This window comes from Lagenorhynchus albirostris, chromosome X, assembly GCF_949774975.1.
Source record: "Lagenorhynchus albirostris chromosome X, mLagAlb1.1, whole genome shotgun sequence".
In the NCBI taxonomy this organism is placed as follows: domain Eukaryota; kingdom Metazoa; phylum Chordata; class Mammalia; order Artiodactyla; family Delphinidae; genus Lagenorhynchus; species Lagenorhynchus albirostris.
The window spans coordinates 70,419,217-70,440,204 of NC_083116.1; the positions used below are offsets into that span (position 1 = coordinate 70,419,217).

A 20,988-nucleotide genomic window follows, 5' to 3' on the forward strand; every position below is an offset into this window, starting at 1 on the left:
ACTGTACCAGGCTCCACGTATAATCTGCCCGCGCCACCTTCAGTGAGCACATCAAGGCTGAATTTCTTAACGTGGCATCCTTACTGACCCCATCCTGTGCTGCTCTCCTAGTTCCCATTAATGCCTTTGCACATGCTGTCCCCAGCACCTGGTGAATGCTGGCCCTCTGCTCAGATGTCATCTCTTCTTATCTCCCGCTTGATTTGATCTGTCTGCTTTTCTATCTCCCCCACTGTATTGGGAACTCCTTGAGGGCCAAATTGGCACCGTGGTCCCCTCTGAGGCCTTGGTGACCAAAACGGGGACGAGCAGGGGCTCAGCTCATGTCTGTGGCCTGAAGGAACAACTATGTAGGAATAGCAGCAGCCCTGAGCCCACCCCGATGGGTCGGGAGGCTTGACTTCCCACACAGGCATATGTGACAATGAGGAAAACAGGGCCAAGGAGGTGAAGTTAAGCTTGGAACTGGACTTGGATTGGAAGTCTGACTCCATCCCCCAAGCAGCAGGGAACAGGGGTCAGAGAAGAGTAATTACTCACATGTGTACAGCACTTGAGAGTTTATAGCCACAGACATTATCTCATTCAACCCTGGCACAGCCTCATGAGGTAGGTATTCTTACTTTTCCCACTTTACATGGAAGGAAACTGAGGCTCAACGAGCTAAAGTCACTTGCCCAAGGTCACACAGCTAGGAAGTGGCAGCCTCAGTTCTTGAACAAAGGTCAATCTGATGGCAGAGCCCCGGGCTCTGGACCTCAGACTAAGTCAGGCCTCGAGCTGGCTGGGAAGGTGACCAGTCGGTCACCTCGGTCAGCCGTTTCCCCCTCCCTATCTGTCCCTCCTGTGTACCAAGCTGGTGGCAGTATGAATTGGCATTTACCCATCCCCTCAGACCAGGCAAGGCCAGGGCCAGACAGCCTGGGATTCAGATGCAGCAGGGATCATCCAGAGTCGAGACTCCAAAGGTATCACTTGGTAGAAGTTTGAAGAAAATGCAAAGAGGCTATGGGAACCTTCCTTCCTCTTCCCAAGGAAGGCTTCAGGGGTGAGCCCCATCAGGCTGGCTGAGAGTCTGTCCCAGCCCAAAGCCCCTTCTTTCTGGTTGGGCGCGGGGCCCAGAGAGTTCTTGGCTGGCAGCAGCTGGGCCCTTGCACCTGTGGGTCTGGATCCCCTGCTTCACAAACACACGCCCCCACCAAGCTCGGTGCTGCTTCCAGATGGCCGGTCACTTATGCCTTCACCCCACTTTGGGCCTTTCTCTTTCTCATTTGATTTCTTTTCCTTGCCTTGTTTTCTTCCCAGGCATTTACCCTCTTGCTCTTTTGCTCTCTCCTTCTCTCTCCGCTGAATACATTTCTTTCTGCTCAGTCTGTCTGTCTCTTTTCCTCTGACTCTAACCAGGTAGCAATGCAGTGCTAGCTTCCTCCTCTGTAACAGTGTGAGGTTCAGATGAGGTCATCTTTCCAGGCCCCACTGGCTCTGACATTCAGTTTTGAGGAAAGGCAAGAACCTTGGGGTGGGGGGTAGCTAGAGAGCAAGAAAGGGAGATAGAAGCAGGCAGAACTGGATTCAAATCCCAACATCCTCATTTGCTAGCTGTGTGACCTCAGCAAGGTTGCCTCATCTCTCTGAGCCTCCTTCTGTAAAATGGGATTGATAATAATAGCGATGACTCAGTGGGGGAGAAGGGGCTGTGAATCGACCCTGCTCACGGGTGGGAAAGTCCTTTAGGAACTATAAGGGGCAGGTCCCAGCAGACATTACGTTACTTAGCAGACAGTGAGGCCCACTGGTCCCTAGCAGAGGCTCTGGGGCCTGGTTTGAATCTTCAGGCCAAAACTAACAGGGTGTAGGACACAGGCAAGCTGCCTAACATCTCTGTGCCTCAATTTTCCTATCAGAAAAATAGAGATGAGGTAACAATAGTAGTCACCCAGCACCTCAGGTTGTTGCGGGGATTCGAGGAGAGAATAAATATGGAACACTAAGAACAGTGAGGGTCTGTCACCTAGTAAGTGCCCAGGAAACGTTACCATTGATGTTTTTCATCAGAGCTGGGAGGGATAAAACTCTCCTGAGGTGGCATTCTTTTTTTTTTTTTTTTTTTTTGCGGTATGTGGGCCTCTCACTGTTGTGGCCTCTCCCGTTGTGGAGCACAGGCTCCGGACGCGCAGGCTCAGCGGCCATGGCCCACGGGCCCAACCGCTCCGCGGCACGTGGGATCTTCCCGGACCGGGGCACGAACCCGCGTCCCCTGCATCGGCAGGCGGACTCTCAACCGCTGCGCCACCAGGGAAGCCCCTGAGGTGGCATTCTTAGGGGTGCTAGGCCACTGCAGGAACATCAGCCATGTGCTCATCCAGGCTCATCCCTTTGCAGGGCTTCCGAATATGTTTGTTCAGATCATACCCCACACAGGGACCCCTGAAATTCAGCCTGTGTTCCTCCTGCAAAGCCGCGTGCCCCGGGGTGAGGGTTGTGTAAATCCCAGAGGGAGCAGCACCTGTTACTAATTGGTCCTCCCAGAGGAGGTGCCTTTTTGTGATTGGCACAAGGAGCCTGGATGTGCTGGCGGAGGGCATTGTCTCAGTGTGGAGCCAGCAGAGGGACCTTGGGTCACTGGGCCTGTGGTCCTCTCCTCGTGGCTGGCAGCAGAGTCTGCACCCTGACCCCCTGAGCTACCTTAGATCCTCCATCTGTCTCCAGCTCTGATTGCTGATCTCCAAAAGGATAAGCGTCTGTGGCTGTGGGGATCCAGGGAAACCTTTCCAGTCCCCCAGGTTGTACATGTGAGATGCACCCTAACCACATTCACACAGCCATGTTTGTCTGAGCCAACCCCAGAGGCAATCAGGGAAGTCACCCAAGCTGGGAGACTTCTCCATGCCAGCAGGGCTCTGACTAGAGGAATAGTGGGGTCCATGATGGATCATGAGTGGAAGTCTGAGGTCTCAGATGCGATTGAATGTTGGGAGGCTGGGAAGGCAGGACCCCAGAGCCCAAGAGAGACAAGGGCAGGGTAGTACTCCCAGCACAGACATGAGATTGGGGGCCAAGGGGCTGCCACATCACTTCAGGGCTCAGGTGAGGGGAGCAGTTTCAGCCTGATGCTGCAGGAATCAAGGCCAGACTAAAATGGCCTCACCTTCTGAAGGATGAAGTCAGCTGTGCTGACCTAAAAGTGGCGGGTGGCAGAAAAGAGAGAGTACACAAGACCCCAAAGACTTGTGTTCTAGAAGCTGAAGTGAATCGAGGGAAGGCCTGGTATGTTGAGGCCCAGCCAAAATGTATTTAGCAAAGTAAGATGAGGCCCCTGTCACTCCGTGGCATGGGGAAATTTATGGACTGAGATCCCTTCACAGCGCCCTTTAGGGATTTGAAGCCTGTAGCACGACTGTGCTGGGCTCTAGGGTCTGCGGTGAGCAGAGGAAAGGAGCACTGCAGTGAAGCACCAGTGTCCTGCGCCTGAGGAGAAAGCCCCTCTCTGTGCTTGCGGAGAGACGCAGGGGAACGTTCCCCCCAGTTTGGCCGAAAGTCATCCTGCCAATTGCTCTTTCTGACACAACCTCACACTTTCTTTCCAGTCCTATATTCCTGGCTGTGTGCAAGCTATTTCCACTTGGATGTTCTGCCAACAGCTTAAACTAAACATGCTTAAAGCAGAGTTTCTCTTCCCCCACAAAAACCTCACACCTTCCCAAGGCCTCCAGCTTCACTGCTGTCACCCAAACAGCCCAGGGCCTGGCTGGCCCAGCTGTGTCTCTTTCTCCCCGACATCAGCACCTTTCTCCCTCCCTGCCTTTGAACCTTGTGCTTTTCCCTAGATAATATTTTTCAGAGTCGTATTTGCCATCCTCGGGCTGCAGCCCTCTCCCAACCCGCACCTCATCCCTGGAGACTCCTGCCGCAGACCCTAACTGGGCTCCCCCCTCAAGGGTCTCTCCCTCAAGCTGGGCCACGAATACCTTCTGCCCCACACACATTGACCACCAACTGCAGTGGGAGAGGCCGAGCATCCATTCTAGAAGCAAGAAGAGCATAGACACCGATAACAGAGGAGCAGGGAGCCTAGAGGGAGAGTTTGGCCTTAGGGGTGAGTCCCACTCTGTTGTGCATCTCAGCTCCGCTGCTTACTAGTTTTGCAATCTTGGGCCTGTTATTTCACCTCTCTGGGCTCAGTGCCTTTCTCTCTAAAAGGGGGTGATAGTGCTGACTTCCTAGGCCTCTTGTGAAGTTAAATGCCAGGAGGGAGCACAGAGAAGGGGCATATACTGGAATGACATCCCCAAAGCCTGAAGTGGGCGGAGCCATGAAGGATGTGAGAGGCTGGGTGGCCGAAGCTGTTTGCATATATTTGAGGTTTTCCCATTATGTACAAATAACAGGAAATCAAGTAGGGAATCAATTCGACTGGCCCCAGTTGTTGGCCCTTTCCAAACTTCCCCCACCCCCCTGTGTAAACAGGAAACCAAGGCTACAATCTCTGAAGCTGACTGGAGTGCCCAAGGATGCCCTGTTATCTCCCTGCTCTCTTCTGTTTTCTGTTTCTCAAGGCCATTTCCCCAGGACTAATCTTGTTCCCTGTTCCCCTCTTCTTCTTCATCCTCTCTTCTTTTCAATTCTCCTCCTTTTTTTTTCTTTTAACACAGGAGCAGAAGCGAGTGCGGGTCCAAGCCCGCTGGCCTGGGGCAGAGGAATGCGACCGCTCCCTCGGCGCGGGGCAGCCAGGCCCAGGCGCTCACTCAGGCTGGCAGCGGCAGGCGAGGCGCTGGGGAGGCTCCGGCACCTTGCTCCGAGGGGCTGGAAAGCGCTACAGACGTTAGCTCATCACTCCCTGGCAGAGGCTAACCGGTCTGCTATTCTCACTAGCATCTTCCAGATGGGGAAATGGAGGCACAACCGCACTCGGTGTCGTTGCAGACTTGCAGGATCCCAAGGGGGCTTCTGGGCAGGGTCTCCAGATGAAATAAGGGGAGAGAGGCCACCCTGACTTCCCAAATGGACTTGTAGTCCTTGAGATCCTACAGGAGAAGGAAGAATACAGGAAAGAACTGTGATCCAGACTGCAGTATCTGGAGGGGGCACGAAGGAAGGATGGGAGGCGGTGGCTAGGACTCACCATCTCCTGAGCCCCCCACACATGATGGGGTCCCCAAACAGCTGCAGCTTCACTCACTAGCCCATTAGGAATGACTCACCACTCCTACTGCATTTACGATGTTTGCCCCACCCATTACCTCTGGAGTAAGAGACAGCAGGGATAAAGTCTGCATGACCAGACACCAAAGGGTCTTTCTATGATGCCAGTGGGTTATGATGTTTTCCTCCTGGTGCTTTTCTGTTATTTCCAATTTCTGTGCAGGGAACAATTATGACATTTATCGCCAGACGAAATGTTAATTTTTTTTAAATTGTTATAAAGAAGCAGCAACTGGGATGTGGTGGGGAGCCCTGGGCTTGGAGTGAGGAGCCCCAAGTCAAGCCTACTGTCTCACTTTCCAACTGTGTGACGGGTTGGGCAAGTGACTTCACCTCTTGAAAACCTCTGGTTTTCTACAAAATGGAAATAATCAACTCCACAGGGTTGGCATAAGATTATAAGATAATGGATGTGAAAATGCTTTTTAAAAAGTATTTATGGAACTTTTCAAACATAATCACAAGTAAACATTATAATGAAGGCCCATGTACCCCTCTTCAACAATTATCATCGCATTTTTTTCTATATCCCCATCCACTTTTCTCCCATCCCCACTGGAATATTTTAAAGCAAATCCCAGACATGCCCTTTTTTCCCATAAATACTTCAGTATTGAATTCATTTTTACATTTTTCATAACTAAAAGATAATACATGATACCTGTAAAAAATTTGGAAAATGAAGAAATCCTGTATAAAAGAGAAAACAGTACAGCTGAAACTAACACAACATTGTAAATCAAATATACTCCAATAAAATTTTTTTTAAAAAGAGAGAAAACAAAAATCACCCATAACCCTACCACCCGGAGACAACCACATTTTGGAGTAGTCTATTATTTATTCTATGCACACCCACATATATATACATTTTTAACAAAAGTGGGATCCTACTGTATACGCCATTCATAAGTATTCATTTTATTTTAACTATAAAAGTAATAAAATCATATTAAAGAAGAATCATAATCCTTTACCACTTAATATAAAAACTGTTAATATTTTAATACATTTCCTTCCCATTTTTTTCAATTTACAGCCATACTGTTAACACCAGCGGGATTGTACTGATTACGCACTTTTCAAATTATGAACCTGTTTTAATTGTAAGAAAATAATATAATCTTATAGCAGAAAAATAAAGGAAAAGAAAAATATCATCCATAATCCCACCATTCAATTATAATCACTGTTAACATTTTGGTGTTCTGTTTGTTTTTTTCTAGGTTTTTTTTTTTCCTTAAGATACTTTTTTTGGGGGGGTGGGCCACACCCCGCAGCATGTGGGGTCTTAGTTCCCCAACCAGGGATCAAACCTGTGCCCCCTGCATTGGAAGTGTGGAGTCTTAACCACTGGACCACCAGGGAAGTCCCTATTTTGGTGTATATTCTTTCAATATTTTTTCTATGCACAAATAATTTTAACAATAGTAGAAGCATACTGTTTACGCAGTCCATTAACTATAAACTTATAGTAAATTATAAGAATAATATAATCATATTGCATAACAGAGAAAAGAGAAAAAAATGCCTCACAATCCTACCACCCGCCTGACACTGTTGTTTTCCTGACCATTGCTTCATTACCCATATTCATACATGGTTGGAAACAGTGAGTACTTAATTTTCTGCTCTTTGTGCCCTTTGCAACTTGGCATCATATTTATGCAACTTTGTACCCTGTGTCTTTTTTTTAGTTAATATTTTGTTGTGAACATTTTCCCATGAATAAAAGAGTTTTTGAAATCAGGATTTAAAAACAATGTTTTTTAGTATCAAGGTACCAAGGGCCGCTCCTTCACCATGGACATTTAAATTGCTTTCCATTTTTCACTATTACAAACAATTCTGCTCCAAACATTCTTAAACAAAGACCTGTGCTTTTATGGGAGATCCCTGGTGGCCTAGTGGTTAGGACTCCAGCCTTTCACTGCTGTTGTCCGGGGTTTGATCCCTGGTCGGGGTTTGAACTGAGATCCTGCAAGCCACGTGGCAATGTGTGCTTTTTAACTTTTCTACACACTTATTGTATATGTTTCTAGAGACCACTCTGTATGCATACGGGCTGTCCTGTAAAAAGTCATGGTCTTTTTTTGCTCCCTAATTTGCTCCCATCATAAGGCTCAGACAGCCCTTGGTTCTGGAAGGTGGGATTTTGAGAACAAACCTGCATTTTCCTCTTTCTCCCCTTCCTGAGTTTATAGACCTGCTTCATCCCCTCACAGCCTGGTTTTTTAATTAATCAGTCAGCAAGTATTATTGAACCTGAAGTGTGTAAGCTGAGGCAGGACTAGGAGGCAAAAGGAAAAGAATCAGAAGGCACAGCATTTGTGGACCACTTACTACACAGCAGGCATCAACCCAAGCTTTTCCTTTGATCCTTGCAACAAGCCCACAGAGTTGCTCCCATTATAATCCCCATTTAACAGATGGGAAAACTGAGGCCTGAAGAATGAAGCCATTTGGCTTAAGATCACAGAGCTAGTAAATGGCAGAGTAGGGATTTAAACCCAGGAGGACTGACCCCTGAACCTGTACTCTTGACCACAGTTTAGATGCCCCCTTACCCTCCCAGGCAGCAAGGTGCAGGGGTGAGGGTGAGGACTCTACACTCAGCCTAACCTGGATTCAAACACCGGACCTCCTGGCTGTGTGAACTTGAACAATCTCTGGGACTCCTTTTCACCTTTGGTAAACCCTACCTCACAGGGCGTGGGAATTAAGTGAGATGATGGTTGGGAACATGCCAGGTCCAATGCTGGAGCACAGAAGGTTCTTGCTGGGTGATCATCCCTGTCCTCTCCTTGGTTTGCGAGCTCGCAGTCTAGTTGCCAAGTTAGAGATAAGAGTTCAGCGGAGAGCTCTGAGCTCTGCTGGAACCGACTGGGAATTCAGTGATCCAGGGCATATTTGCAGAGAAATGCAAATGTCTCCTTTGCTCTCTCCCTGCCTCTGAGACTAACCTCCCCTTCCATCTGCCCCCCAAAGGAAAAGGGTGGCTTTTGTGCTCCAAAGCTGAGTGCCCGTAGCCCCTCTCTTTCCTGCTCCCAAGGAGGTGGACAGTGGAGATGACAGGAAGTTACCAGTGGGGAGACCCTTTCTGGCATGTGGGCAAAGAGAAATGTGGCGGAGGGCGCTCCTTTTTCTGCCCTTCAATGGTCCGGATGGGGGAGGGGGCTGGCTGTTGAGCAACTGCTCCGGAGACACTCCAGAAGCTGAGATGAACATATGCCTCTTTCTAACAATTGGCCTGGGAGCCATCCAATAGATGGAGGGCGGATCCGCCACCTCCCGGATCCGGAGCCTTCCGCAGAGACGCTGTCGCGGTTTCCAGACCCTCTCCCGAGCGGGGGCTGAGGGGGAGGGTAGGTCGGAGGTCCAAATTAGCAAAACACAATTCGAAAGCCCGGGGTCGCTCACGTCAGGCAAACATCAAGATGGCTTGAGGGTGTATTTTACAAGCAAACTTTGTAGGGTTTTAGGGTCCCGATAGATCCCTCCTTTTATCAGAAGGAAACTGGGCACGACCTACAATCTTTGTGCAAAGTGAGAAAGTGCAAGGATGGTGTGTGGGATGTGATTGTTACTGGGGTTTGTGTTGAGGCAGGGTGAGGGGAAGGAAGGGAGACAGGCAAGATAGCTTTGGGGGCTGGGGAATGGGTTTACCTGGCGTCCAGAGCACTGGCCCCAGCTTCCTCCAGGCGTCAAGGAAGGGCCTTGATCTGTCCCTCTGTTTGCTCCTCATCTTTACGTCAGTAAGCCGGTCAGTCCATCGACAAACAGAACTTTGTTCAAAGAGCAAATGCAGGGCACTTTGGGGTACTAAAGAAAAAGAATAAGAAAGAAAGAAAAGAAGAGAAAAAGTGGGAAAGAAAGAAGAAAAGGAAAAGACCTTTAGGTCTTCAAATCCAATTAAGAAGACAGAACACATACACAGTGAAAATGACTTCATGACATTCCCTCCCCCCTTTTTTCTTAACATCAGGACTTTTAAAAAAGAGCATGTTTTATAAACACTGTAAACTGAGTAGTTATTGCTGAAAGGGGCCAAGAAAAGAGAGTTTGGTAGAAGGGTAGTCCTGGTGGCCTTCCTGTAAGAGGCGAGATGGGAGCTTGTTGGCCAGGAGGAGCATGACTGAAATGAAGCAGAAGACCCGGACCTCTTTTCCGAGGAGATTTGTAAGATAACATCCTAACCCGAGAAAGATGTGCTCCTAATGCAAAATGTTATTCTTATTACCTGGAATGATTATATAATGATAATAAAATAACCTGGCACACTGGGAACGCAGGAGTCGTCCCCGCGAGCCCCGGGGCAAGCTCTTCATACCCTGCTGCCTGCTCTTGGCCTTTCGGCTGTGCCTCGTGAGCTGCACCTGGCCCCACGATCCGTGACTTATCTCCACGTCGCAACCCGCCAGCCTCCTTCAGCCCTGGATAACCACAAGAGAGAATCCCTTGAACCCAATCCCAGCTCAGGTCTTCGAAGGAAGCCACCGCTGCGGGATGGATAGGCCCTCCAAGAAGCTCTGCCTGGAATCTGGCGACTTTAAGGGGAAAGGGACCCCCAGCCTCGGCCCTTCAACCAGGGAGATGGTGCAGCCCAAAGGGAGCAGACAGACTCCGAGAAAGCCCTGCAGAAAACCCAAATCGTGCCCCTTGGACCCCGTCCCTTGTTCGTCCTCCTCCCCCAGGTCATTTCCTGAGCCCATAGCTCTCCCCCCAACTCCCTGAAGCCCGCTCTGACCACCCTCTAGATTTAGGTCAGAAAACAGACACTAACAGCTCTCCCTCGCCTCAGCGAAATTACTAAGTGGAATTTATTGGGCAAGTCCATGCAGGGCGGTGGGGAGAGACTGTGCCCGGGGCCCGGGCCCCCGCCCGCTTTAGAAGCGCAGGCGTCGGCCGGGGGCTTGGGGCTCGGGGCGACCACGGCCTGGGCCCGCCAGCCGCACCCCGGGAGCCGTGGCCGGTCCCCGGCGCCGCCGGACCCGCGGAGCCGCTCGGACTCCGTTCCCCAGCCGGCCCTTCGCTTTCACACGATCCGCGGTGACTGCACCAGCTCGAGCGCCTTTAAAGGGCCACACACGCCAGCCGCCGCTATAAAATGTTCCCAGCGGCACAGCTGCAGAAGGGGCACCGCTGAGCTGCCGAGAAGAGGCTCGCTCCGCCCGGCTGCCCGCCCACAGCCCGCCGGAGAAGGGTCGTTCCTGGCGAGGAGGAAGAGGGCTGAGGAAGGCGCAGCACCCGCTCTGGCCCTCGGTGAGTATCCAGTTCAGATTTTGCCACCAACTCGCCCACGAGCCAGGACATGTGCTAATAATGCCCTAAGCCGGTTATAAAGACGTGGAAATTGGGAGGGGGGAGAGAAAAAGGGGGAAAAGGGTCTGTCCTTCCTGGGATTCCTAGCCGAGGCCAGCCTGCTCCCGTGTGCGTGTGCGTCAGGGCTCTCCGGGCGGCAATGGGGGCTTGAGACCCGGTTCCCCCGCGCCGGGAAGGGAGCGCGGTGGCTGCTACCGCCACCGCCACCGCCACCGCCCCGGAGTCAGGCGCCGAAGCTGCGGGCGGGCGGGCGGGCACGGGCGCGGGCCGGGGCTGCTTGGCGCGGCACGGTGAGGTGCGGCGGCGGCGCGGCGCGGTGGTGCGGGCTTTTCCCAGGCGCCCCGGGGTCGGGTGGCACTGAGCGCGACCGGCTCGCGGCGGCGGTGGCGGCGTGCGTGCCAGGGGCTGGGGGCTCCGCCGCTGCGACCGCGGCTCACCAGGCTCCGCGCTTCCCTCTCTCCAGGGCAGGCGGCTTCGCGGAGGTAAGCCGGGCCGCCCGGTAGTGCGGTGGGCTGGGCGGCTGGGCCGGGGACTCCAGCGGAGCGGGCGCAGGGAGCGGGCGGGGGCCGGGCGGGCCGGGGGTCTTTGGGGGACTTGTTTTCTGTTTGAAAGCTGCTCTGCTGGGGGGGCGGAGGGGCCGCCGCCCGCCCGCCCGCCAGCCAGCGAACCGGCTCGCTCGCCAGCGCGCCCGCCTGCCGGCCGGCCGGGCCAAGCGCCCGCTTCTCCTGGGGAGACAGCAGCACCTTTTCTCCCCGCGCCCGCGCTTTCTCCAGCTTGGCTTCCACCGACTTTGCTAATCGCCCGGACCGCATGTGGACGCTCCGGCTCTGGGGCTGCACAAAGCTCAGGTTTCCTTCGGGGTCTGAAGGCGAGAGGGGCTTTTCGGACCGAGTTCAGCGGAATTGAGGGATGGAAGTTAGAGAATTTGGGCAACTTGCCTCTACTGCCTGGTCGACCTCTGCTCTCCCCCACACTCACGCCCCCCTCCCCCACGCACACACACGCACACACCCCTCTGCCTATAAACGCCGGCGGCGGGGCCGGGCCGCGCACGGAGTCCCTGCCTCGCCAAGCGCCGGACTTGGAGGCAGACAGACCTGGCTGCGAATCCCGGCTCCGCCACTTTCTAGCGCTGTGACCTTGGGCAAGTTACCGAACCTCTCCGAGCCTCTCACTCTTCTCGTAGCGGAGTGATAGCACTGACCACAGGCGACTTGGCTAGGGGGTAGGCTCAGCCCGCGGCCGCGTCGGGTGCTCTGCGGGCGCTCAGTAAGTGTTGGTGAGGCGCGGGAGTGGCAGCAGCCGGCGCCGGAGTGCGCCCCCGCGCGCGGTAGCACCGCGGGGCCCCAAACTCGCCGGGGAGGCCGAGACCCCGGGCCCCTCCCCGCCTGTCTATCCTGTCTCCACGATCGGTTCCTGATACGGCACTCGCGGGATCGGACGCTCGGGGCCCTGGCGGCCTGGGTGCTCGCGGTCCACCGTGCAGGGATGCTCCCGGCCGCCCCCAGCTCCAGCGGCTCCACCTGGGATGTGGCGAGGAGGGCGGCCGAGCTGTCCGCAAACAACGGGCCTTTAGTTTTCAGGTGGCGAAACTGACTGGTCTGGTTAGAGCGCATCCAAGCCAAGCCGCAGTACTGTTTGGATTTTTAAATTTCTCCTGAGTGAGAAAATAGCAATCGAGATGGAGCCATCCGGTTGGTGCCATTTTAACTTTTGGTCCCCCAACAGGTCAAAGACGCGACCCCCCTACCTGCCTCTCCCTTCTCTCTTCTTCCTCTCCCTTTCCCACCCTCATCTAGGCGGTAGGGGGCTGCCGGCCCACGGGACGGTCTGTGAAGGAGGGCGGGCTGCGGGACCGGGAACTGGTGGCCCGGGCCCGCGAGGCACCCGCAGGAGACGAGGCACTTGTTGCTCTGGGTTGCCCAGCCGTCTCTCGCAGCTGTTTCGCAGTGATCGGCTCGAGGCTTGGAGAGAGAGCTGGGACGTTTCTGTGCTGCCACGTTTTGCCTTCGAATGGGCTGGGTGGCAGAGGGGAGACAAAATCGGGGAAGCAGGGGCAAGGATTCCGATCGAGATGCGGTTGCCTCTTCAGACGGATACAACAACACTTACTGAGCGCCTATGGAGCACAGACCCAGGCCGGGGGTCGGGGCTGGTGGAGGGGGAAGCGGCGATGGGAGGCAACAGATCTGAATGGAAACAGGGTCCTGCCTAGGGGAGCTCACAGCCTGAAGGGGGAGACGTGGTAAAATGGTCTTCCCCAGGAACTGATATCAGAACAGAGATACTTTTCTCTTGCACTCCCTCTCTCTCTTTTCCTTTTTCTTTTTTTCCTCCTCTTTCTGTTTCTTTTTGTTGTTGCTGCTGTTTGTTTGTTTTTTTCTTATGCACATTCGGGTACTTGGTAGCATAAAGAAAGAAGAAAGGCTGGATAGGAACAGGAAAGGATGGACAGCCACCCCCCTCCCGACATTTTTCTTAGGACATGAAAATTGCTTGATACTGAAGGTGCTGGGCTCTTGAAGACGACATGGATTAGATTCCTTGTCTTGTAATCACTGGCTTGAAATATTCTCTGGTTGCCTCAGAGAAGAAACAGGGCTCCAATCAAGCAGTGGTGGCAGACCCAGCAACCGATTGTTTTCTTGTGTTTTCTGCCCCCCTTCCTTTTTCTATTTTTCTTGCCTCCCTCCCCTACAAGTAAGCGGTGCAGAGATGATAAAGAGGGGTAGTAAGTGCCCACTTTCTAGAAGGGTCTGAGCAGATTCTTAATGACCACTGGGGGAGGGAGGTGTCACAGAGAATTCTAGCCTTGTTGGAAAGATTAGAGACTTTTGAAGATGCTGAAGATTCTTTGGGCCAGGAGGTATTTATAAATATGACATTCTACATCTCTAATTCATCATGAAGGCTAGAATATATGGGGCTTTAAAAAAAAGCTTCTGGGAAAATAACTTTAGAGTCTTCAGAGATTGTTTATTATTATTATTTTCTGGTTTGGGGAGATTCTTTTCCCTTCATCCCCTTATCTTATCCCTTTGGCATTTGACCTAGGGGATCATTTCTTCAGGAGCCATTTGAATCATTCTAGGTATGATGATTTGGCCAGCGGTCAGATGAGGCATGTGGGCACAGGAGTGCTGGCTCCTGCTCCCTTAGCCACTGCCACCTGATGGGAAAGCTGTTGAACCTCTGTACCTCAGTTTCCCTCCGGGAAGAATTATGCCCACCTGTCACTACAGATGAGTGTGTCTGGGCTCAGAGCAGGTGTCCTGGGAAAACCAAGTGCTGCTGCCAGGTCTGTCTTGGAGGGGGCTTGTGGTGTGGAGGAAATTGAGACATCCCTAGCTGCTCTCTGGCTACTTCAGAGCCCCCAGACTACCCTGATCATCCCAGCTTCTCTCACACGAAACCATGGCTGAGGCAGGACTTTGGAGCCCCATGACATTTGCTTTGGGGACCTATTCCTTCTCTGGGTAGCAGCCCCCAGCTTTCTAGGTCTTCCTCGCCCTGACGCCTTCCTACTTTCTCCCAGTTCTGGTGGAGACCTAAATGCCTCCAATCTGAATGCCTGTGGCCCTTTGAGACAGTGTGCTACTTACTCAGGGACATTGCTGTCCTCAGAATCAGGAAGAGTGCACCCCACTTGGGGCTCTGACATCACTGGCATGAGGAAACGGTCATATGTGTCCCCTCTTGGTGATGTGGGTAGCTGGCTGTCTGGGCAGCACCTGGCCAAATCTAGCACCTTTCCTGCCTCAGGCAAAAGTTCCAACTGGATCTTCTCCCTCTGCTCAGGTGGTCTCTGGTCTTGGGTCTAACCCGTCACCATCCTTGCCTTGTAGCTGTGTGGAGTGGCCCAGCTTTGGGCTTTGCTAGTACCTGCTTGGTCAATAAAGCCTTTGCCCTTATTACCTCTTCTCCCTCACATACAGCACAACAGCTCCAGCTGGCAGCATCACCTCCCACCAATTTGTCCAACTTCTGCCAAGGCTCTGAAATGCCAACTATGTCGAGGCCTGCACTTGATGTCAAGGGTGGCACCTCACCTATGAAGGAGGTAACTTTTGCCATTTTACAGTCAGAGACACTGGAGCCGGAAAGACAACCAGGCCAGGGCCGGGGCCATGTGGTAGGCCCTCCTGGCTGGGGTATCTGGTGTCCTTTAGCAGACTGGAGACAGCAGGGCTTTCTTGGGAGAGAATGAAAATAGCTTCTACTTAAACATGGTCACTTTGAACCCACTAGGGGTATTGAAAGATGGCAGAGAATGGAGCAGAGAAGCAGAATTCGAAAAAAACTGCTCCATTGTCTCAATGGATTAAAGTGAGGCTGAGAAGAGGGACAGTGAGATCCCATTTGTAGAATGGCGAGCTGAAGGCAGAGTCGGGGGACGGAGACAAAAGCAGTGAACTCCTTTAGGATGACGGGTGCCCAGCATGAGGACTTAGGCCTGAGCACAGTGCTCGGAGCCAAGGTGGCAGGAGGATACTTGAGCCTAACTCAAGCTAGGAAAGGAGCCTACCTTTCCAGGGGGCCTTCTTGCTACTTCCCCACCACTAGCCCCTGATGAAGCACTTTTTGGGCCTGATGAATGGTGAGGAACAAAGCCTGGAGCAGGGGTACCATACTCTGCCTTTCTCTGTCTTCTAGGATGCCAACCCAGAGATGAGCTCTCTGGCCTACTCTAACCTGGCGGTGAAAGATCGCAAAGCAGTGGCCATCCTGCACTACCCCGGGGTAACCTCGAATGGAACCAAGGCCAATGGGGCTTCTGCTAGTTCCTCGGGATCTCCATCTCCAATAAGCTCTCCTACTGCCGCCCCTCCCACTAAACCCCCACCCTTCAACCTGAACCCCGCCCCTCACCTGCTGGCCAGTATGCAGCTGCAGAAACTTAATAGCCAGTATCATGGGATGGCCGCCGCCACTCCGGGCCAACCTGGAGAGGCAGGGCCCCTGCCAAACTGGGGCTTCGGGGCTCAGGCGGGAGGGGCGGGGTCACTCTCTCCTTCTGCTGGTGCCCAGAGCTCTGCCATCATCGATTCAGACCCGGTGGATGAGGAGGTGCTGATGTCACTGGTGGTGGAACTGGGACTGGACCGAGCCAATGAGCTTCCGGAGCTGTGGCTGGGACAGAATGAGTTTGACTTCACTGCAGACTTTCCATCTGGCTGCTGATGCCAACTGTTCCTAAAGATGGAGGAATAAAGCCACCAATTCTGTTGTAAATAAAAATAAAAGTTACTTACAAGAGATGGTCCAACTGGAGGTGCTCTTCATTGAGGTCTAATGGGGTGTGGCATGGTCTGACATTCTTTTAGCAATTCTGAGACCCATGGTGTGGTTGCCTGAGACCCATGGTGGGGTTGCTGGTGGACAGCTGGGAGGGAGCTGGGCTGGATGGGAGGAATGGGGAAGACCGAGGTGGGGTCGGGGGGTGGGGAGGGGAGGCTCCTCACTGAATTCCTGCTGCCACTGCCATCACCACTGCCATTATATCTCCAGGAGTCCAAGTACCTAGCCTCACTGCCCTAAGACCCCAGGAACACTGTCCTATTCGAGGTTGATGACAGGGGCTGGTTGGGAGCATTCTTGGAAGAAAGGCTGATCCAGACCCTTCTATAGCATCCTGGCCACTTGTGCATCCAAGTCTAAAGGGTTGCCCTAGCCACGTGGCACACGCTTCACCAACTCTAAAAGGCACCCCCACCCCATCTCTAGAACCAATCCAGATGATGCAGTAAGGCCACTCCTTGCCTTTTTGCCCTTGGGCAATAAGTATGACCCAAGAAGGATCCTATGACCTGGGAGCTCAGATTTCTCTGGAAAATTGCAAAAGCTACAGACCGTTAAACTGAGATTTTAGATGCCTTCAAGTCCTTCAGACAGTTGCTCAAGCCCCACCTCCATGCCTGGGACATGTGTCCCCTAACTCTGGCCCACACTGTATGGGGACAGCCCATTTCTCTGAGCTGGCCTCCATTTTAGAGACATAGATCGGAGCTGGGCTCGACAAGGTCAACATTTGGGGATATATCTGTTGCCCTTAGATTAACTGCTGAGGAGGCAGTAGCTTTAGAAGCATGCCAAGTGACAGGACGGCAGCATTGAACTGGATCCCAGCCTTGAGGTGGAAGGGGGCAGGTGGGGGCATAGGGCTGGTGTGGAATCCAGCCCTGTCCTCATATTGACACAACCGAAGAGCCTAGAGGCTCCTCTACCCACATTTCAGACTCCCAGAGACATTCTTCCTTGGACACTGTGAAAACTAATCAGCTTTTCAGGACTAGCATGGGGCCTGTCCCCTAGAAAATGCTTTCGAAGGAGCCCACCGAAAGAGGCAAGGCATTGGATTGAGCATTCCCTGAGCATCTGCTCTGGGCCAGGCACTCTGCTAAGTATCAGGAGCATAAATTAAGGTTTGTACCATTGAGGGAGTCCCCCATCTAGAAGGAGGAAGGCATCAACAAATTACAATAAAACAGTATTTCCTATAACACAGGCGGAAGGTCCTATTCGATCCCAGAAAAGGAAACAGCTCCATCTGCCTGGGAAGTCTGGGGAAAGCTTCCTGGTATTGAACTGGTTCGTTTGTTTTGATATCTCACAAGTAATAAATACATGATCCAATCTCTTTGTGAAAAGTAGAAACTCTACAGATAAAGCGAAAATACCCTTTGACCAGCTCTCTCCCTCAATCCTGATCGCCTCTTGCCCTCCACTGAGGTAGCAACTGTTTATCTGTTTGTGGTGCATCCTCGCTGGCCTTGCTCTGTGCCTTTACACAAAGACTTATCTACCCACAAAAACAATTGGGTTTAAAAACAAGACCAGAGTCAGCCAAAGAAAGAATGAGTGAGGGGTAAAGCTGTTATGTAAGTGCATGTTCATGAAAGGGTCTGTACTAGCTACACAACTGGAGCTTAGCAAGCAGGGTCATAGGGCTGGGACGGGGTGTGAGAGGAGGGGACTAGAAAGAAGTTTGCAAGAGGCTGGGCTCAAAGGGCCTTCTAGGCCAAGCTGGGAGCGCGCCTTTATCCTTGGTACCACCAGCCCTGTGGCTTGTGGAGCCTCTCTGGAAATTTGCAGGAAAGCAAAGAATTAACCAACTTTGATTTTTAGAATGATCCTGCTGAAGGTGTATGGTTAGATTTGTCTAAGGCTGTGAACAGGAAGACATGGGGTCCTAAGGGATCTGGGGAGGCAGGGTGAGCGTGTAGGGTGGTAATCGTTTATTGCTGGAGAAGGGGCATGATGGGGGGGGCGGACATCACAGAGTACAGTTGGGGGAAGGCAAGGAAGCCTCTGCCCCTGCCCCACCATTTCATGTTCAGGCCTCTCACAACAAGACCAGGCACGTTCATTAGGTCTCCAGGAAATTCCTGAGCCAACTCCAAGCCTCACCCTGGGCCAGGTCCTAGGGGCTAGGAAGCAAGGTTCCCAGATACACACAGGTAAGGAACGTTGCCTACCCACAAGGAGCTTGTAGCCTGGGAGCAGGTGAGGATGTGTAAGCAAGAGTGCCTCCTAGAGGCCAGGAGCTGTGCTGCTCCCTGGGGACAAATGTGGGGGACCCTGTTCCAGCTCTCAAGGAACTCACAGTCCAGTGGCAGAGACAGCCATGGTCTCGAAGGATACATTGTATTTCCATAAGGCAGCAATTGTGTTAGGGGACTGAGGGGAGGGCATGGCCTTCAGGCACAGGGAACAACTAGAGCACAAACTAAAAGATAAATCAGGACATGGTGTAAACCAGAACCAACCGTTAGGAAGCCCATGGCTTTTTCAAGGAAGGGCAGAAAGTGCAGCAGCTTGACTTCCTTGAAGGGCAGAAGGCTGAGAGAAGGTAAGTTAGGATCAGATTTTGCAGTTGCTTCTACTTTATTCCACAAGCAAGGGGAGTATCATTCCACAAACATGGACTGAGCACCTACTATATACCAGGCATGCACAAAGCATCTGGGCATAGGCGACGAGCACATTGCCCTTGCTCTCATGAAGCTTGAAGTTTAGCAAGGAGATCAAGAACAGTCAAATAATCATGCAGATCATTAAAACCATAAATCCTGAGAAGTGACAGGAACAAAAGGTATAGGTGCTATGAAAGAGTGCAATGGGGAATTTAATTTCTTTTTAAAAAAATTTTATTGAAATATAGTTGATTTACAATGTGTTAATTTCAGTTGTACAGCAAAGTGATTCAGTTACATATGTAACTTTTTCAGATTCTTTTCCGCTATAGGTTATTACAAGATACTGAGTATAGTTCCCTGTGCTATACAGTAGGTCCTTGTTGGTTACCCATTTTATACATAGTACTGTGTATATGTTAATCCCAAACTCCTAATTTATCCCTCCCACCCCTTTCCCCTTTGTTAACCCTAAGTTTGTTTTGTATGTCTGTGGGTCTGTTTCTGTTTTGTATATACATTCATTTGTATCATATTTTTTTAGATTCTACATATAAGCGATATCATACGATATTTGTCTTTCCTTGTCTGACTTACTTCACTTAGTATAATAATCTCTAGATCCATCCATGTTGCTGCAAATGGGGGACTTAATTTCAATTGCAGTATCCAAGAGGGCTTCTGAAGATTTTGAATAAAGGAGTGTTGTGGTCAGAGCTTGCATGAGGAAAATGAATCAGGCTACAGTGTGCATGAAAGATTGGAATTATGGTGATGCTAGAAAGCTGTTACAATGGTCCAGGCAAAAAATAACAAAGACAGGAAATTAGTCTATGATGAAAAAGTAGCATTTCAATGGGAAGTTGTTGTTCAATGATTAGAGAGCTTCACTTTTGATTTTTTTTTGGGGGGGGGCTGTGTTGGGTCTTTGTTGCTGCGCAAGGGCTTTCTCTAGTTGTGGCGAGCAGGGGCTACTCTTCATTGCAGCACATGGCCTTTTCATTGCAGTGGCTTCTCTCGTTGCGGAGCACGGGATCTAGGCGTATGGGCCCAGTAGTTGTGGCGCACGGGCTCAGTTGCTCCGTGCCATGTGGGACCTTCCGGGGCCAGGGCTCAAACCTGTGTCCCCTGCATTGGCAGGTGGATTCTTAACCACTGCACCATCAGGGAAGTCCCTAGAGGTTCACTTTTGTAAGATAAAAAAGTTCTAGAACTCTGTTGCACAACAATGTGATAACACTACTGAACTACACACTTAAAAGTGGTTAAGATGGGAATTCCCTGGCGGTCCAGTGGTTAAGACTTGGCATTTTCATTGCTGTGGGCCCAGGTTTGATCCCCAGTCGGGGAACTAAGATCCTGCAAGCTGCGCAGTGCAGCCAAAAAAAAAACACAAAAGGTTAAGATGGTCAATCCTTTATGTGTTTTTTTACCACAATTTTTAAGTTAGCATTTCAAAGTAGAGAGGAAATGAGGAACTATTCAATAAATGCTTTGGGATGACTGGATGCACTAGCTCATACTGGACACCAAAATTATTTCCAGATGGACCAAAGATTTAAAAATAAAAAATGAGGGACTTCCCTGGTGGTCCAGTGGCTAAGACTCCACGCTCCCAATGCAGGGGGCCCGGGCTCGATCCCTGGTCAGGGAACTAGATCTCACATGCCACAGCTAAGGGTTTACATGCCAGCCACTAAAGATAATGCATGCCACAACTAAAGATTCCAGTTGCCGCAACTAAAAGATCCTTCATGCCGCAACTAAAATAATGATCTTGCATGCCACAAGGAAGACCCCACACACGGCAATGAAGATCCCGCGTGCTGCAACTAAGACCCGGCATGGCCAAATAAATAAATATATATTTTTTAAAAAATGAAACCATAAAAGTACTAGAAGAAAATATGAGGGGATTTAAAAAGAAAATCTTGATATGAGGAGACCTTTCCAAGAATGACACAAAACCCTACATCGAAAAAAAAAGTTTATGGCAAAAAAAAAGAAACAAAAAAAAGTTAAAATCAAAAGGTAAGTGACAGGCTTGAGAAAATATATGCAACTCATAATGAATATGAAAACAACTCTTACAAAGCAAGACGTCAAAGACCTTCAACCCAATATAAAAATGAGCAAATAATAGCAAATAATAGCAAAGTGAAATACAGAAAAAGAAATTTAAATGACTTTAAAACTTATCAAAAGATGCTCAAATTCACTCATACTAAAAGAAATGTATTTTAAAACTACACTAGGGGACTTCTGGTTCCAGAGCAAGATGATGTAGACTCACTTTTCTCTGTTCCTCTTCTTCAAATAGAACTGTACATGCTAGAAATTATTCAACAGACAATGACGAAAAGGCTCTGAAAGCAGGAAAGCAGGCTAGAAACTTCAGGACTTGAGGAATGACAACATGGTGAGTTTCCTCAGTTGTTTTTTTAATCTTCCACATACTGGGTGCCAAAGAGGCCTGCAATGGCAAACCACCAACAGCAACCCCCCCCACACAAACACACACACACACGCACACACACACACACACACACAC

The 20,988-nt window shown here is 51.0% G+C and overlaps 1 protein-coding gene across 6 annotated transcripts; it reads left to right on the top strand.

Annotated features, from left to right (window-relative positions):
- The first annotated feature begins 10,307 nt into the window (after positions 1 to 10,307).
- CITED1 (Cbp/p300 interacting transactivator with Glu/Asp rich carboxy-terminal domain 1) lies at positions 10,308 to 15,780 on the top strand. 6 transcript variants are annotated; one of them, XM_060137508.1, is made up of 4 exons: positions 10,348 to 10,464; positions 10,988 to 11,006; positions 14,460 to 14,584; positions 15,178 to 15,780. In XM_060137508.1, exons 3-4 carry the CDS (start codon positions 14,525 to 14,527, stop codon positions 15,703 to 15,705), a joined length of 588 nt encoding a protein of 195 aa, XP_059993491.1. In that variant the 5' UTR covers positions 10,348 to 10,464; positions 10,988 to 11,006; positions 14,460 to 14,524; the 3' UTR covers positions 15,706 to 15,780. The 6 variants fall into 6 exon arrangements, with proteins under 6 accessions (XP_059993488.1, XP_059993491.1, XP_059993490.1 ...); XM_060137507.1 differs by lacking the exon at positions 10,348 to 10,464 and adding an exon at positions 10,638 to 10,746; XM_060137505.1 differs by lacking the exon at positions 10,988 to 11,006 and having other exon boundaries at positions 10,308 to 10,464.
- The last annotated feature ends 5,208 nt before the right edge of the window (positions 15,781 to 20,988 follow it).